General features: G+C 36.1%; 1 protein-coding gene across 2 annotated transcripts in view; it reads left to right on the forward strand.

Annotated features, from left to right (window-relative positions):
* Positions 1 to 19,531, forward strand: part of UVRAG (UV radiation resistance associated) — a 287,747-nt gene that overhangs the window by 147,602 nt on the left and 120,614 nt on the right. For both annotated transcript variants that reach the window (XM_004434016.3, XM_087433467.1), the window contains one exon: positions 746 to 872. In XM_004434016.3, the coding sequence (XP_004434073.2) occupies positions 746 to 872 (127 nt within the window). The remainder of the gene's footprint in view (positions 1 to 745; positions 873 to 19,531) is intronic.

A 19,531-nucleotide genomic window follows, 5' to 3' on the forward strand; every position in this document is an offset into this window, starting at 1 on the left:
GAAATCTGTGGGATATTAGAGCACCTTGGTTCATCTTGGTGAGGATGGAAATCTACTTTTTGTCTCTATGGATTTGCCTATTCTGGACATTTCATATAAATGGAATCTGTGGCCTTTTTAAACTGGCTTCTTTCACTTAGCATAAGGTTTTCAGGGTTCATCTGTTTTGTAGTGTATATCAGTCCTTCATTTATTTTCATTGCCAAATAATATTCTGTTGTATGGATATACCACATTTTACTTATCTGTTCATCAGAAGATGGACATTTGGATTGATTCTACTGTTTGGCTATTGTGAATAATGCTGCTTTGAACTTTCATATTCAGGTTTTTCTGTGAACATGTTTTCGATTCTCTTGGGTGTATACCTAGGAGCGGAATTGCTGGGTCCTATGGTAACTCTGTGTTTAACATTTTGAGAACTTTATTTCTCTTTTATTATTAATTTTTGTCTTATTGTATTGTAATGTCAGGAAAGAGGCTTCAAGATATTTTGTAGTGTCTTTTGGGTTCTTAAAAAGGACTTATTTCTTAGAAAGTAGATTTATTTCTACTCTTATTCTTTGCTTACATCTGTATTTTTTCCATTAGTAATGGGTGCTGATAATTAAGTTACTCATATCTATAAGTGAGATGAATATTAAAGTTCTTTAAACTCCTTGTTCCTTTTGAAACATTGTGAATGTATAATTATTCAGTCATGACTTTTATATTCACAAATTTACCTGTGCTTTTAACTATTTAGAAAAAAGAAAGTGAGTGCCTGCAATTAAAAATTTTGGTGCTTCGAAATGAACTGGAAAGACAGAAGAAAGCTTTGGGATGGGAGGTGGCATTACTGCATAAGCAACAAGTTGCATTACAGGAGAAAGGTGAGTAAAAATACCATACAAACAGCCTAACCTCACATCCAGCAGTTTTTCTTTCTTCTCCATAGGCTCAAATAGTCACCTTTGCATAAATATGCTGACGTAATTTTTAAAAAATTTTTGAAGCATTTCTTGAAGTATTTTGAAATTGATACATACAGAAAAGTATACAAATACATGTACACACATTATATTTTAAATTTTCAAAGTGAACACACCTATATAAGCAGAATCTCCACTGAGAGACAGAGAATTATAGGGACCTCAAAACCTCAGAAGCTTCCTCATGCTGTCTTCCATTCAGGAAATCTCCAGCCAGACTAACCACTACCTTGACTTAGTATACCAAAAATTGGGTTTGCCTAATTTTGGACTTTATACAAATAGAATCATATAATATGTACATTTTATGTGCTGGTTTTAGTTCAACATTTTGTTTGTGAGATTCTTTCTTACCCGCATGTAATGTAGTCTTAGTTCATTCTTACTGCCAATAGTATTTCATTGTATGAATATGAATTTATTTATTCTTGCTTTTGGCATGTTGGTAATTTCTAGTTTGGGACTGTTACAGATAATGCTTTCATGAACTTTCTAGTACATGTTTCTTAGTGAAGATTTCTTATGCATTTCTGTTGGATATAAACCTAGGAGCAGAGTTATACAGTCATAAGGTATGCATATCTTCAGCTTCAGTAGATTGTGTCCAAAATTTTCCAAAGTGGTTGTGCCAGTTTACCTCCTCTCCATCCAGCAGTGTATCAGATCTCTTGTCCTATATCCTTGTCGGTGTTTGGTACTTGCTGTCTTTTGTATTTTAGCCTTTCTGATGGGTATGTTGTAGTATCTTCTTGCAGTTTTAATTTTGATTTCCCTGAAGACTAATGAAGTTGAACAATATTGCATATATTTCTTGCTGATTGGGATACACTCCTTTGTGAAGTACCTGTTGAAGTCTTTTGCCCATTTTTTAAATTGGTTTGACAATTTTTTTATAGGAGTTCTTTATATATTATGGATATGGGTTCTTTGAATATGCATTAAAATATATTTTCCCATTCTGTGGCTTGCTAGTTCACTCTTTAATGATACCTGTACATAAACAGAAGTTCCATTTTGTCAGTCTCTTCTTTTGTATTTAAGGCTTTTTGTGTTCAGTTTAAGAAATATTGGCCTATTTTAATGTCATAAAGATGTTCTTTTATGTTTTCTTTTAAATGCTTTACTATTGTACTTTTTACATTTATATCTGTAATTCATCAGGAATTGATTTTTTGTGGATGGTGTAAGGTAAGAGTCAAGATTCATTTTTTTCACATAGATAGTCAATTGACCCAGCACCATTTATTGAAGACCGTTCACTCTCCATTGCACTACAGATTCACGTTTGTCTAAATCGGGTGATCATATACTTGCATATCTGTTACAGGACCCTCTGTTCTGTTCCATTGATCTGTCTCTTGTTTTGCCATTATCTCTCTGTTTTAATTTCTCTGTGTTATAATTGGTGTTGCTATCTGTTATGGTTCTTCACCTTAGTTGTTCTTCAAGATCACCTTGCTTATTCTTGTCCTTTTGCTTTTCATAAGGATTTCTACACAGAAAAGAAAACCTTGCTAGGAATTTGATTGGGACTACATTTAATATACTTATCAATACAATTGGAGTAATAAATGACTTTACAATATTGAGTCTTCCAGCCCTAGGAAGTGTTATATGTCTTTGTTTATTAGATCTTCTTTACAAAACATTATTGAACTAAACTAGTTGTTAGTATATGGATATTTCTCATGAGTCATTGAATTTATTTCTATTTTTTTGTGTTTTATGATACTATTGTAAATATTTTGTTTTCTGCTTGTTGCTGAGATATAGAAATACAATCGATTTTTTTTAAAGTGGTATTGATTTTTATTATATGTGCAAATAAAAATTCCCCAGAAGTCTTATAGACAAATTAGCAGTTGCTAATATTTGGGTAATGGCCCTGCAGCTGCAGCTCTCACTGCGGTTATTTATTTATTTACATTATAAGTCAATTATATTTATGGTTAATTTTAACCACGTTGTAATTACTTATAATTTAATTATTTTATAACATTATAAAGATAAAAAATTACAGAAAGTTTTTTTAACAGCTTTATTGAGATTTAATTCATATACCATGCAATTCATTTTAAAGTGTATAATTCAGTCGTTTTTGGTTTATTTACTGGATTGTGTAACGATCACAACCTAATTGTCCCTCCTAAAAGAAAACTCATACCCATTAGCAGTCATTTCACATTCTGCCTTACCAGCTTTATCTCTAAGATGGAGTTAATAATAATACTTATAACTATGCCTTGCTGAGTTTAACGGACTTCTAAGTTCTGTTGTTATAGCTGGTCTGTGGACCATACTTTATATAGGAAGGATATGTGTGATGATCAGATGAGTTGTAAAATTGAAATGATCTTATAAAAATAGGAACAAAATACCTTCTGTCTTTTCCCTTTATCATACTTGGTTGGGTTTCTGTGCTGTTTAAGATGAAGTCCTGACTCAAGATGATTTACAAAGTCCTCCTACGGCCCACCTCAATCTGAATGCTTCAGCCGTACGGAACTTCTTTAGTTCCTTCAGTATGCTTTAGTCTGTTTCACTTGCATTTAAGCCTCTGTTTAAACATTGCTTTCTCCAGGAAGTCTTAACTAGCTCCGTTCTCCTTCTCCCATCTCTATCCACTAGGTTAGATGAACTACTGTGTGTTTCCATAGCATCCTGCATTTTTCTATTATGGCATTGTAATTGTTAGTTTATCTCTTCCTCTAGACTGTAAGGTCTTTGAGGATAGGTACTGCCCAAGTGCTATGTTAAACACTTATATTCTTTGGGCATGGGATGTGCCTGGGACATATTAAGCATTCAATAAATATTTGTTGAATGAATCAGTCATACTCATGGCTAACAGTCTAATGTCTCGGGCATTATTGCTAAAGAATGAGGACTTCTGTAGCTTCTAGCTCAATATTCATTTAGGAAAACTGATATTCTCGTGAGAAATACTATAGAACAAGTGTATATTGTTTGGCAGTGATTGTTAAAACTATCTGCATTCCAATATAGCTTGCATATTGACATTTATACATGAGAGTCTAATAGGCTAATGCCATTTAAAATCATAAGACATTGTGAATGAAGTCCATTTCCATAGAGTCTCCGTTAGAATGACTTCAAATAAATAGATAATTGCGTATATATAAGACCTGCTTTAAGAGGTCTTGCCTTCTGTGATCAGACACATTTCTTATGGTGCTTTGGAAGTACCATCAACTTTTATTACATTCAAATTGCCTGCTACCTGTAGCATGTATTTCTGCATATCTTTTTCAGGATCCTCAACATTTAAAAGGAAAACGCTATAGGGTTTTAGAGGAGTTAGGGGCTTTTGCCTTTTTCTAATAGGAGTAATATTTATAATAGCTACAATATTTCCATTACAATACTTATCACTGTATGGATATGATGTTATTTAATCACCGCAATAACTTTTTGAGGTGGGTACTATTATTATTTACATTTTACAGTTGAGGAAACTCTAAGTCAGGGTCAGAGACGTTGAATACCTTATTTAAGTTCACACAGCTAATGACAGGTGATGTTGGGTTTAAAATCTTTGTATTGATTCCACAATTCTCAATCACAGTATAAGACTTACCTTCTACTACCAGTAGGGTGAAGTATAAAGCCCATGGAATGTATATTATTCTAGCCTATGGTAAAAGATAGGGAGATGTACTTCTTTGATTATGTTCCTGGTTGTGTTTTTTTTCCTTATAATGATAGTGGGAAGTCCCAAGAAATCTGTCATCTTTAAGCAGGTGAACTTCTGAACAGTTGTTTCTATCTCATTTAAAAGATTGAGGTGTAATAATTATTGTTCATATTTATAGAATGCTTATTGGTGCCAGGCAATGTTATGTGTTTTCTATTCTTTATCTCATTCAGTTCTTACTAATAGTCCTATGAATTAACGGTATTATCATTATCCTCCTAATAATCAAGTTATTATATACTATTATCCAATTTATAGATGAGGAAACTAAGTATCACAGAGGTTAAGTGACTTGCCCAAGCCATATAGCAAGTTGTAGCGGAGCCCGTGTTCAAAGTTACTGATGTCTAACAATGCCGCAAAGAAAGATTATAGGATTTTGTAGATCTGTTCTAGTGTTTTAATTCTGACAATCAAGTCAGAATTAACACATTCTTGTATCTCCATTTTATCACAGAAAGAAGGGATAGTAATGCTCAAGTTAAATAGGTATTTGCCAGGATGGGTCAGAATTGTTGATTTTTAACACTAACTTTGTACTTCAGGAGCTTTCCTTCCACTTTTATATATGTTTTTGAGATGATTATTATTTTGCGTTTTCCCAAACTCTTAGAATCATTGGAAGGTTAGGATCAAATGTTCAGACTTTGGTCTCAAACATAGCAGTAGAAAGAGTGCTGCTGTTGGCCGCACTTTTCTGCCATTAGAAATTTCTGCAGACTGTGGTGCTCAGCATTGGGGAGTTGGAAAGAAGGGATGGGTGGATACAGATAACCAAATTTAAGTACCACGAGATCCTGGTCTACTAGTTGGGGACCCTTGTTTTTCATAGTGATTGTGCTAATTAACCAGAAACATACTTATGCTTGTCTATTAAAAATACGTTTATGTTGAACATTATTCTTGTATAGTTACATGAATGTACTATTTCATGAATTTTGAGCCGAGTGAAGATATTTTAGAAGCACTTGAGTCACTGGTATTGATAACATGAAGGGGAAAAATGGATTTGTCTCTTGTGTTTGCAGCTTTGATTTAATATGTTTGCTGGCCAGTAGTGAAGTGATTTGCTAATATAAATATTACTAGTGGCTTCTTACGTATTATGATCTCTCTTTGGCACTTGTATTTATCTAGGCGCTTGGTTCTCAGCCCGAGAGCTCAATTAGGATACAAAATCAATAATATATGATATTTAATCTTTGCTACTGATTCTTCTGAATGACCATAAAGGAATTACTTAACTTCTGCATCTTTTTACACATGAGTGCAGTAAGGATAGCAGCTCATAATAGTGCCATATGGATTAATTTGTGTAAACATTTGAAAGAAACCAGGTGCCTGTTATATATTTTATAATTTTGTTTATAAAAACCTATTGCAGCAGGATGATTTATTGGAAAGAGGCAAAGATAAATTCTATTCATGCTGCTGACTTGCTGAATGGCCACATAACTCCGAGTGGCCTCGTTACACCACACCCGTGAGTTTCCCCTTGCCATACCTCAAAGGCGGTGGTTCTCAACTTGTGGTCTACAGCAACTTCCAGCTGGGTCATGAGCTGATCTTTTCAGTATTAATGTTTATTAATGTACACATTTTCATTTCTGGCAGATATTAGTAGTTAAATTATGATGTTTAATAAAAACCAGATTTCCCTTCATTAGTGTCTCAAACCAAATAACCTTCCCATTAACAATTATATGTTGGTTTACGGGATCTTTTGCCCTAACTAACCCCCAAATCTTTGAGAAGCAACACTCTATCTAAATGAGTTTGCTGGAAATTTGGTTTAGAAAATGTTAAATGAAACATTGTTCTTAAGGAAATGTGTTTAGTAGAACCTAAACACGTTTTATAAATGTTGATAAAGGCCAAGAACTCTTCAGTGGTGTCTGGGGAGTGATATTAACTTCATAAAAGCAGAGTTCCCTAATCTTTGTAGGAAGAAGCTACTTTTTAATGCAGTTAGTTTCTTGTTAGTAACAATAACATATATGTAGTACTTTAGTTAGAAAGTGCTTGCAGAAAGATGATCATATTTGACCCTTAAAGCATCCCTGAAAGCTAAGTATGGCAAATATTATCTTCATTTTATGTATGAGATACTGAGAAGGTAAGTGACTTGGCCAGGTACAAACAGACAAGAGTAAAGTTGGGATGTGGACCCATTTTGTCTCCAAATTCTGTGCTTTCTCACTATTCCATACTATGTAAAACCTTGCAAAATACATACATTTAAATCTTACGTAAATCCTATGAAGTAGATAACTTTTATGGAAATCCTGTAACATGCCAGATATTTCTCTTACAGCACATCATTTAATTATTAAAATAGTCCTAAGAGATAATAATTTTTATCCCCTTTTCCCAAATGAGAAAAACTGGGGAGCAGAGACATTTCCCTAGGTCACACAAGTAAGTAACAGATCCAGTCAGATTTTGATTTCTCTGACTCCAAAGCCTATCTTGTTTCCACTAAACAAATTATCGTTGTTGCTTTCTCTAGTATGTGTCCAACAGATAAACTGACTGATGGTGTGCTGGTTTTCCATTTGGCCTGTGGACTATTAGATGGAGAACTTTGTTCTGCTGTATTCCTTTTTTTTTTCTTCTTTGGTGAGGAAGATTTGCCATGAGCTAATATCTTTTGCCATTCTTCTTCCTTTTGCTTGTGGCAGATTTGCTCTAAGCTAACATCTGTGCGAGTCTTCCTCTACTTTGTATGTGGGTTGCCGCCACAGCATGGCTGATGAGTGGTGTAGGTCTGCACCCTGGATCTGAATCCACATGAACCCAGGCTGCTGAAGTGAAGTGCGCCAAACTTAACCACCAGGCCACAGGGCTGGCCCCCTGTATTCCTTCTTTTTACAAGATAGGTGAAGTGAATTTTCCCCAAAGACTTTTTTGATTTGGTTTAAGTGATCTGGATTAAAGATCTGCCATTTTTTCAGTTTGTCCTTAGACAAGTAATTCAACCTTTTTAGGCTTATTTCCTTTTCACAAACAAACCAGATGAAAAATTTTGAATTATACAGTCAAGATTTCTTGCAGCTCTGAGATTCTAGTTATCTTAGTATAGGATTGGTAGAAAGCATGGGGATCTGTTCACCTTTTTTTAATGAATCTCTTTCTTTTTCAAAGTTTGATGCCAATGATATTTGTTTCCCAGCAATGAAAGAGGCAAAAAGAAAAAAAAAAGCTTCTTTGACCCAGGTTTGTCTATAGATATCATTTGTGAACTGGAAAGCCATTTGGTGGGAACGACCTAGTGGAATCCTCTAACCATCCATACTCAACTCCTGTTTTACAGATTCTTCAGTTCATTTTGGTAACAAAGAGCAAAAACAAACACATTCTTTTAATGACACAGTGTGTAGAAGAGGTCAGATATGTCAGGTTTCATTGCTGAGATTTGGGGAAAGAAATTTCTCCTGGTTAGTGAATAAAAAATTTTGATCCTTTATTCCCAAAATAAAAAATGTTTTACGTGAAGTTTCCATTAGTTAGGATAATTTCTTTTTGTCATTTTGCAGTAAATTTGAGTAATTAAAGTGAACTATATATCTAGTTTGTTCTATTTAATTAGCTTCTGCTTGGTGAGTAAATTATTGTGCTCTTTTGGCTTACATCTCAGGTAGAAGAATTACACCATACAGCCATACGCTGCATAATGACATTTTGGTCTATGACAAACTGCATATACAACGGTGGTCCCATAAGATTAGTACCATATAGCCTAGGTGTGTAGTGGGCTATACAATATAGGTTTGTGTAAGTACTCTCTATGATGTTCACACAATGATGAAATGGCCTAACAATGCGTTTCTCAGAACATATCCCTGTCATTAAGTGACACATGACTGTATATTTAAATTGGTGCTTTAGTTTCTATCAAAAGGTCATAGGTTGCTATTTGAAGTTACAAAGACATTATTAAGCAGCGTGTAACAATTTTCTCTTCTTAGGTCACATGGTCACAAATTGTAAATTTACTTCTCACAAATTTTGTAATTCAAGATATATTTTTTTGAAATGATGTCAAATTTTAAATTTTGTTAGTTTGTGTATGTTTTCTGAGTTTCTTTTATAGCCATCTGACAAATTCCTGAACAGAATTCCTTCAAAATTATTAATATCTGCCTTTCAAAAATTTATGGACCTAAGGACAATTTTTTCCTGGGATTTATGCCATTAAAGTTTCTTTACTTTTAGCTGTTGGCATTGTATGCAGCTTGTGAAAGGCATTAAAAGCCGGACTTGATGGTAGGGAGGGCAAATGTGGGTCCTAAGTAAACCTCAGATTTTCTTTTTAGAATGATCCAGGTTTCATATATTTGTAATGATTTATTCCAGTAATGTTTTAATTGGATTGTAGGAAAGGCAGACTATCATATTTTAATCTCCTTTTGTCATAGAAGGTATAGATGTGTAGAAATAAGCCACCTGATAGAATTTTATTTTGGCTTATCATTTTTTCTCTACTTACTCCTAAAAAGCATTGGAAGTGGCATTTACAAAAAATACATTTACAATTAGATGGTTCAACATAGAAGTAAAAAGAGATCATAAGGCATGTAAAGGAAGTGGGTAGAGCATTGAGTGTGTGTATGTATGCGCGTGCGCACGCACCTTTGTCAGTTCCTTTATTCATCATTTATGGAACACCTACAAACAACCAGGCACTCTGTAAGGTGTTAAAAATATAATGACTGGTATGATGGTACATGACAGATAAATGTAGAGGGTATTACAGGAACACAGAAGTTGAGCTTCTGAAAATCAGAACGCCAGGTAGGTGACGCTTAGGCTGTGTCTAGAAACATATGTAGTAGATAGCTAGGAGAAGGTATAGATAGCTAGGAGGAGAAGGTAAGACTTTCCAGATAGAGGGAACAGTTTATACAGAGGCATGGAAGTAGATTAGAGAATTGCAGATAATTCCAGCAAAGCTTCAACTAAGGATACATTTGAATAAAGGTCCATAGGGGAGGCTGGAGAGAGAAAGAATGACCTAATCATAAAGAAAGTTTATGTGGAAAGGTTTGGACATCTATTGAGATAACTTAAGCAAATTTCTCAAAGACAAAAAGTAAATAGGAATGTATTGATGACTACAATATAGAATGGAGATTAAATGTATGTTTTAGAAAGTTCCCTTTGAAGAGTTGAAGATAGAGAATTGTCAGAAAGTTATTACAGTAATAATTAAAATCTAAACAGATTGAGAATGTAAAGGGAGGAGGGAGTGTGTGGTCAAGAGATATTTAGATGATAGACTCTACTGTTAATGGCTTAGTGGATAGGAGAGAGGGAGAGAGAAGGGTTTAGGATAGTTTCCAATTTCTGGTTTGGACAACTGGTCAGGTGATTAAACCATTCAAATACTGGAGGAGAAGCAGATATTAGGGTAAAGAGGGACAAGGGAAGAATTAATTAAGACTTCCATTTTGGACACTTAACTAGTGATTAAGACAGTAAACAAACTAACAAACTAAATATCAGTTTGTGACAGGTACTAGAAACAAGGTGTGGTGATAGAAGATAACTGTGGGAGACCATTTGTACAGAGATTGCTCAGAAAAGGTTTGCTTGAGGAGCTCAGTCTTGCAAGATAAGAATTCCTGGAGTACCAACAGGGGAACAGCAAGTGAAAAGGCTTGGACCTAGGAAGGGCTTGGACTGTGGAACAGACAAGAGGCCACTGTAGCTGAAACGTAATTTGTTAGGAAGAGAATAGTATGAGATAGGGTTGGAATGAGAAGAAATTCAGAATATAAATGAATATTTGCCTTATCCATTACATAGGCGAAGCAGGCTAAAAAAATGGCATAAAGACAGGTGAGTTTACATATTAGGTAGTGGGTAGGACTGTGAAGGAATCCTATTATTTCATGGTAGTATGAGATGAGGTAACTGTATTGGATTTAGGAGAGGTTTAAGGATTGAGGCGAATGTATGGAATAGTCATCTCTAAGAGTGAGAAAGTAATGAGGAAATTGTGGTAGGATTGCTGGACAGTGTGCCTATGTGTGCTTTGTGGTTAGTATTTTTAAAGTAAAATCAATCGGACTAGTTGTGTAATTTTTCTCTACCCACTTGGAGCTTCATGGGGGCGGACAGTTTGAGAGAATGCAAATATTGAACAAAAGTGAGATTATTCCTATTTTACAGATGAGGAAAATGAAGCTTGGAGAAGTTGAGATTCGTCTCGAGTCCTGAAAGTAGCATAGGTAGGATTTTAACAGATATCTTCTGATTCCTGAGTCCATGGGCTTTCCACTAGAGCATACTACACTACCTCCCATAGTATTTGCCTCTTGTATTTAAGCACTAAAATTAGCTCTGACCTTAGTCATCAAGCTGATTGTGGAGAGTTATGAAAGGTATCCGTTGCTTTCCATTGCCTGTTATAAGGAAGTATATCAGTTCTTTAGAGAGAAAAAAATCTTCTCTTGGCGCTAAATTCTGAAAGGAATTGAGCATGCAGTTTCTTATATGCAAGATATTAAATATCATAATGAAATACAGTCAGTTGCAATTTTGTAAAAGTTACAGCAAGAAATATTTATTAACCCTTAAGAAGGGCAGCATCATAAATCATAGTGTAGAACAGGCATTTCTGCAGGGAGGGAAACTAAAATAGTCAAGAGTATATTGCTTTCTGATCATCTGACTTGACGTAGAAAACCCAGAAGAATGACAGTTTATTGGTTTTAACTGTAATTTTGACAGGAGCTGGCCATCGGCCAGTCTGAGACCAAACTCTCTGGTGAGAGAGATCCTAAAGACTCTGTGTTTTATTTTGTTGATGGAAGCAAGATGCATATTCTTTAGCTATTAGATATACAGGAGACAGCATTGACATTTGGTTATTAAAATTCAAGTGCCTGATTTGAATTCTTGCTGAACAGAGGGGCTGTCTTACTTAACAGAGTGAAACATTGATGTATGCCTGGACAGGGCCAAATATTTCAAAAAGCAAGTTTGGATTACAGTAAACCACGCTCATGCATTTGCTTTAACTCCCTTTCAGTGACCCACTGATATGATAGTAAAGATACAGGCGTGAAGAGGAAATCCATGGTGATGGTGAAAATAAAACAGTGTGCCATTGGAATAGCAGAGATTTTGACACAGTTCTCATAGCACAAGCTTGATAGGATTGTATTGATGAATAGGCTAGAGTAGAGAAAAACTGCAGCCTGGAACACGAATGAAAAAGGCAGCAGTGGGGGTTTCTGGTGGAGCTCTCAGAGGTCTCAACTTGGAATTTCCAAGTATAGAAATCAGGAACAGTGGAGCGATAATTAGAGTAGCTGGGCCTTCTGACCCATTTTCTTTCCTCTGTGAATTTGAAGTAACTTCCTATAACATTTGCTTCAACTGCTTTCTAAGCATAGTGGGTTCTTGACCTGGTTAGGTCCCATGGTACGAGTGTTTGGCATAGAAAGACAGAGCAGAGCCTGACTGTGGCCTTTCACAGTCGACCCAGAAGGAAAACATGAAAGGCAGCTCTATTTAGGAGTGAAATACCGTAACGTAACACAAACCCAAAGTAAAGTTCTCCTTATTTGACAGTTGTGGTGGTTTAAAGTAAGGGTACTACCTTCCCCCAACGTATATACTCTGAAGGAAAGCCTAATTGTCAACAGAACCTTACACTGAGCTAGTGCTCAGGGATGAAGCCTTTTATGTAAATAAATCTTCATAGCTTCAAAGCAAACCTACACTAATTGCCTATACTAGTCAATCTAATCACTGATTCATGGATTTGAAAGGAAAACCAAGGGTCATCAGATATCTGAGGAAAACAATGAAAATGAGACCAGAGTGAACAAACAGACCCAAACGAAACAGAAAATACAAAGAACAGAGAAGAGCTTTAAAAAACTCAAATTAGTATCCTCAGATTTAACTTCCAGCCCCTGCCTAGGATGTAGAAAGGTGGGAGGAGCTTCACACTCACCCTAACAACAAGAGAAAGCTGGATAATGTACAAAATTATAACTTTTCTTGAAGCTATCAGAGAACTAAAATTGCAGAGCAACCAAGTAGCCGGCTATGTAAGGAAAGATGGGCATCTCCAAGGAGAGACAGGATGTGAAGACTGACTCATCAGTGGCAGAGCATGGGAGGAAGTTGGGGCCACTGTATAAGAAACTAAAAAATTCAGCTACAATTTTTAACAAATTGTTAACCCCCAAGGGTGGGCTACTGTACTTGCTTACAGTTTATTTTGCATGGATCAACTTTGGATATTCACAAGAAAAATTGGAGGCAGGGCAGAAATTTGTAGAAAGCCTCCCTCTGTGGTGGTGTAGGTCTGGAGGAGGGGAGTGGATTCTGTTGCAAGAAAAGCATAACCCTTCTTCCCTAAGAACAAAAGCATTAATCCTCTAGAGGAAGAGCTTAGACCCTGCAGTTCCCAGGGTACAGGTGAAAACCTATTGTACCTGGAGGAAGAAAAAGAAAAAAACCCTTACCCTTGGAGGTGGGGACGAAACTGTGTTGGATCTGGACTATTAGAAATCTCCTATCCCTAGGCGAGAGATAGTATCACTGAGGAAGCCCTGCTTTGATACCCAGGGCCACAGTGTATGCCTGGTTAAACCAGGACACAGAGAAACACCCTACTCCCCTCCCCACCCAGGCTAGAAAGCAAAGAATAACAAGCCATATTAGTTTATCGCTTGAGTGGCAAGAGCCTGGTGAGACACCTTTACTTAAATGCAGGTTCACAGAGAATACCTGAATCTGAGGATAGAATGGGGTCATTGAGAAAAACCTCTGACAAACCATCTCCACCACTACCACCCCCCAAAAGGAAAAGTCAGGAAATTTGAAGAATGTGATGCACTGAAGGTAACCATGGCAGCAACAAAACCCAAATCCAGCTCAGCTTCTGATTGTATTGACTCAACCCCCAAATTAACAATAGAACAAGAGGCATGCCTTTTTCTTCTCTGTTGCCCTGCAAATGATGTTGAGCATTCAATCAGAATTTTTGAGACCAAAACAAAGCAAAACCAAACCAAAACAAAACAAAAAACCGTCACTACCACCAGCACCATTATAAACAACAAAATGTCAAGAGAAGAAATTAACAGAAAAAGACTCACAAATGACTCAGCTTTTGGGACTATCAGAGAGGGAATTTAAAGTAACTGATTAGGGCCGGCACCGTGGCTTAGCGGTTAAGTGCGTGCGCTCTGCTGCTGGCGGCCCGGGTTCGGATCCCGGGCGCGCACCGACGCACCGCTTCTCCGGCCATGCTGAGGCCGCGTCCCACATACAGCAACTAGAAGGATGTGCAGCTATGACATACAACTATCTACTGGGGCTTTGGAGGGAAAAAATAAATAAATAAAATCTTTAAAGTAACTGATTAATGTGCTTCAGGCTTTTGTGGAAAGGTGGATAACATGCATGAGCAGATGGTAAGTTTCAGCTGAGAGATGGAAACTATAAGAAACAGTCTAATGGGTATACTATAAATAAAAAACACACAGTAACAGAGATGAAGAATGCCTTTAGCAAACTCATCAATAGATTTAACACAACTAAGGAAAGAATCATTGATTTTGAAGACAGGACAATAGAGATTACCCAAACTGAAATGCAAAGAGACTCTTGCAGGTAAAACAAAGATAATCCATCAGCAGCAGTCCTACAATTCAAGAAATGTTAAAGAAAAATTTTCAACAGAAGGCATATGATACCAGACAGAAACTTGGCTTTACGCAAAAAAATTGAGATCTCCAGACATGATTGAAATGAAGATATTATAAAGACATTTTTTCTTATTTTTAGTTGCTCTAAAAGACAATTGATTTTCTAACTCAAAAATAGCAGTGTTTTCGGGTTTATAACATACAAGTAAAATATATGAAGAATTTGAAGAGTGGGGAAGGGAATAATTCAGAGCATACTATTTGCAGATTTTTATACTCTACATGAAGTGGTATAATATTATCTGAAGGTAGACTGTTATTAATTAAAGTTATATATTGTAAACTCTGGGGCAACCATTAAAAAATTTAAAATGGAGGTAAGAATAAGCCAATAGTGAAGAATAAGAAAATCATGAAAAATACTCAATCTGAAAGCATTAAAAAAGTGGGATAAAGGAACAAAGACAGATGGAACATATAGAAAACAACTAGCAAAATTATAGAGTTTAATCTAAACATATCAGTGATTATGTTAAATGTAAATGGTCTAAATACCTCAAAAACCAGATTTTATAGGGGCCGGCCTCGTGGCTTAGCGGTTAAGTGTGCCGCTCCGCTGCTGGCAGCCCGGGTACAGATCCCAGGCGCGCACCGACGCACTGCTTCTCCGGCCATGCTGAGGCCGTGTCCCCCATACAGCAACTAGAAGGATGTGCAGCTGTGACATACAACTACCTACTGGGACTTTGGGGGGAAAAAATAAATAAAATTATATAAAAACAAAAACAAAACCCAGATTTTATATATAAACAAAGACCCAACTAAGTGCTATCTATAAGAAATCTACTTTTTTTTTTTTAATTTTTTTTTCCCCCCAAAGCCCCAGTAGATAGTCGTATGTCATAGATGCACATCCTTCTAGTTGCTGTACGTGGGACGCAGCCTCAGCATGGCCAGAGAAGCGGTGTGTCGGTGCACACCCGGGATCCGAAGCTGGGCCGCCAGCAGTGGAGCGCGCGCACTTAACCGCTAAGCCACGGGGCCAGCCCAAGAAATCTACTTTTAATATAAAGATATAGATAAAGTAAAGGTAAAAGAATGGAAGAAGTACACCATGCAAATACTAGTCAAAAGAAGGCTGAAGTGACTATATTAATATCAGGCAAAATAGACTTGAGAACAATAAGTATTACCTGTGATAAAGATGGATATTACCTTATGGTAAAGAGATCAGTTCACAAAAAGATATAACAATCCTAAATATGTGTGACTATAACTACAGAGCTTCAGTATACATATATAAAGCAGAAACTGATAGAACTGAAAAGAGAAATAGCCAAATCTACAATTATAGTTGGAAAACACAACACTCATCTCTCAGTAATTTATAGAACAAGGAGAGAGAAAATCAGAAATCAGTAAGGATATAAGACCTTAACGACGCTATCGGCTAACTTGACCTAATTGACAGTAGACCACTCCACTGAACACCAGCAGAATATATGTTTTTTTTTCAAGTACACATGAAACTTTCAGTTAGGCCATGTTTGCTATCATAAAAGAAACAAATACAAAAGAATCAAAATAATGCAAAATATGATCTCTCATCAAAACAGAAATAAACTAGAAATCACTAACAGATATCTGGAAAATTCTAAATATCTGGAAATTGTACAACAGACATATAAACCATGGGTCAAACAAGAAATAACAAGGAAAATATTTTGAACTGAATGAAAATGAAAATATAATATATCACCATTTTGGAGGCTGGCCCCGTGGCATAGCGGTTAAGTGCACGCACTCCGCTGCTGGCAGCCTGGATTCGCATCCCGGGCGCGCACCGACACACCGCTTGTCAGGCCATGCTGTGGCGGCATCCCATATAAAGTGGAGGAAGATGGGCACAGATGTTAGCCCAGGGCCAGTCTTCCTCAGCAAAAAGAGGAGGATTGGCATGGATGTTAGGTGAGGGCTGATCTGCCTCACAAAAAAAATAAATAAAATAATAATAATGTATCACCATTTCAAGAGATGCAAGGTTAGAGGGAAATTTATAGCATTTGATGCTTATAATAGAAAAGAAGAAAAGTCTTCATTCAATAATCCAAGCTTGTACCTTAACTACTAGAAAAGAAGAGCAAGTTAAACCCAAATCAGGCAGAAGGAAGGAAGTAAAGGGAGAAATCAGTGAAATTGAAGACCAAAAAAAGAGTATAGAATATCAATGAAAACAAAAGGTGTTCTTTGAAAAGATCAATAAAATTGATAAGCTTTTGGCCAGATTGACTAAATAAAAAGAGAGAAAGCACAGATTACCAATATCAGGAATGAGAAAGGGGACATCACTACAAATCCTACAGAAAATGATAGTAGGGTAATATTTTTTTTATTGAGGTCATAATAGTTTATAACATTGTGAAATTTCAGTTGTACATTATTATTTGTCAGTCACCAAATAAATGCACCCCTTCACCCCTTGTGCCCAGCCCCCCAACCCCCTTCCCTCTGGTAACCACCAAACTGTTCTCTCTGTCCGTGTGTTAGTTTATCTTTAACATATGAGTGAAATCATAGAGTGTTTGTCTTTCTCTCTCTCGCTTATTTCACTTAACATAATACTGTCAAGGTCCATCCATGTTGTTGCAAATGGGACAATTTTGTCTTTTTTTATGGCTGAGTAGTGTTCCGTTGTATATATATACCATGTCTTCTTTATCCATTCATCAGTCAGTGGGCACTTGGGTTGCATCCACTTCTTGGCTATAGTGAATAATGCTGCAATGAACATAGGGGTGCATAAGTCTCTTTTGAGTTGTTGATTTCAAGTTCTTTGGATAAATACTCAGTAGTGTGATAGCTGGGTCATATGGTATTTCTATTTTTAAGTTTTTGACAAATCTCCATACTGGTTTTCCATAGTGGCTATACCAGTTTGCATTCCCACCAGCAGTGTATGACGGTTCCCCTAATAAGGTAATATTTTGAATAACGTGATGATAGCATGTCATAAGGACCCCAGAGCAAGGCTAAAAAAAGCCCCATTGGCCAAATCTAGGACCACTTGAGCACTAAAATTTTATACAGGAATGAGTTATAAATCATTGAAAAATAAAATGGAATCCATATTGATAATAACATAGCTAATGGAGAAGGGAGAGTTCTTACTTAGAGAAGAATGCTGAGTGCTGACTGATAAATATGGAGGGAATACTGGAGTTGGAATATTATTATTTTGGAACCTTCATAGTTAAGATTGATCCAAACAGAAGACACCAATCAGTGCTAAATCTGGGGAGAAATTTAGATGAGAAGCAGGACATATACATTGTCTTAAAGATGGACATCATTGCTTCTACATATAATACCCTTAGAAGGATACAGCACCAAGCATGTGGTATTCAGTCTGGTAATATATAACCTGAACAACATCTAAATAGATTGAGCACGTTAATGCCTCAGTATTATTACTCCTTATAGAGTGACTTTTGGAATTTAGGTTGAATTTTCTGAGGTATCTTCTAATACCTAGTTTTTCTCTCTCTAAGCCTAACTAAACCAAACTCATTCAGTTATGCTCCAAAGCCCACCCTGTAATTGATGAGGCATATTACCATTTGACAGAAAAATGAACCTGATATGTTTTAGAGAGATGGTGCCAGTGTGCATTCTAAAGCCTGACTTCTGTTAAAGCTTAGGGAAAACCTTAGCCTCTCAGGTGACCTCTTTCTGGATTTGTATCTACTCTTTATATTTGGAAATCATTTCAGACTTATAGAAAAATTGCAAGAATAAGAGTACAGAGAACACCTGTATTCCTCACCCAGTTTACCTGTTGTTAACATTTTACTGTTAGCTGGCTAGTATATTTTTTAAATTTAATTTTCCTTTTTTCACTTTGCAACTTTTTTTTTTCTTTTGTTCGTGTAATATGTTCTAAAGAGTCTTCAAAATGGAGGAGGGTACATACATTTGCATTTTGAAGCCCGGATCTGTCTTGTTCCTGTTTGTGGTTGCACTAGCAGTGTTAGAGTTGAAGCAACCTGATTTATCTGGGGTGAAGAATACTATTGCAAATTTCTGTAGTGATAGAAGAGTTCCTCTGCATTCTGGTGAAAGTACGTGGGGTAGAGGATAGAGATTGTCAAGCTAAATGTCTTCTGAAATCATTGAGGGTGAAGATTTAGGGAGGAATTATATTGAGGCTAAAGAAGATAGGTGGTGTTCCTTGATTAAGTTCTGTTTGGGGTGCAGAGTTACCAACTTACTGATCATTTAAGTACAGTTGATAGAGAAGAGTAGGATGCCTAGAAATATGTTGATAAAATTACTTAGGTTGGTGAATTTAGTGCTAGCGTTCAAACTGTATTTTGATCAATTAATCTACTTCTTGTTCCTCCCTGTAGGAGATGTGCAGAAGAGTAGGGGCACCTTTTACTATTGGATTATAGTTCATGAAACTAAACTCCTTTGTAAGATCTAGAACTTAGTGTGTCAGAATCTAAGACTGTGTTTCTCTGTGCTTCAGAACCTCTGGAGTTATCAGGCCTTGATTGTCAAGAACGTAAGACGTTCTCATTTTTCTTAGAGTAGGAAGATGTAAAACGATTTTATGATCACATTAAAGGAAATGGAGTTTCTAAAAGTTGATATAAATACAAAAAATCAGGCATATAAACACAAATATTAATCATCGCAGCGCTGAAGTAAACACTTAAAGGAAATCAAATATCCTTTAATGGGATTGAGGTATGGGGTATCAGTTAAAATGTGGAATATTCATATAATTCACATCCATGGAGTTGAATTTTACACAGCCATTAAACATTATAACTCAAACTGTCTGTCAACATGTAAAAATGCTTGTGACATAATATGGGAAAACTAGAATATACATTTCCTGCACACTGTGGTTGTAACTAAAACTACTTATATTTATGAACAAGGTGAAAGTTCATTAAAAACTACTTAATATTTATGAACTGCATTATGGTAGTCAAAATGCCATAATAATGCCAGAAAAAAGGTAATTTTTTCTGCTCTACTTTTTATACTTTCAATAATAATATTATATAGCATTTGTGGTTGAAAAGAAATTAACCACTTTTTTTTTTGAGGAAGATTTGCCCTGAGCTAACATCTGTGCCAGTCGTCGTCGTCTTTGTAGATGG

Source organism: Ceratotherium simum, chromosome 7 (assembly GCF_057802395.1).
Source record: "Ceratotherium simum simum isolate JZ-2026a chromosome 7, ASM5780239v1, whole genome shotgun sequence".
Taxonomy (NCBI): Eukaryota; Metazoa; Chordata; class Mammalia; order Perissodactyla; family Rhinocerotidae; genus Ceratotherium; species Ceratotherium simum.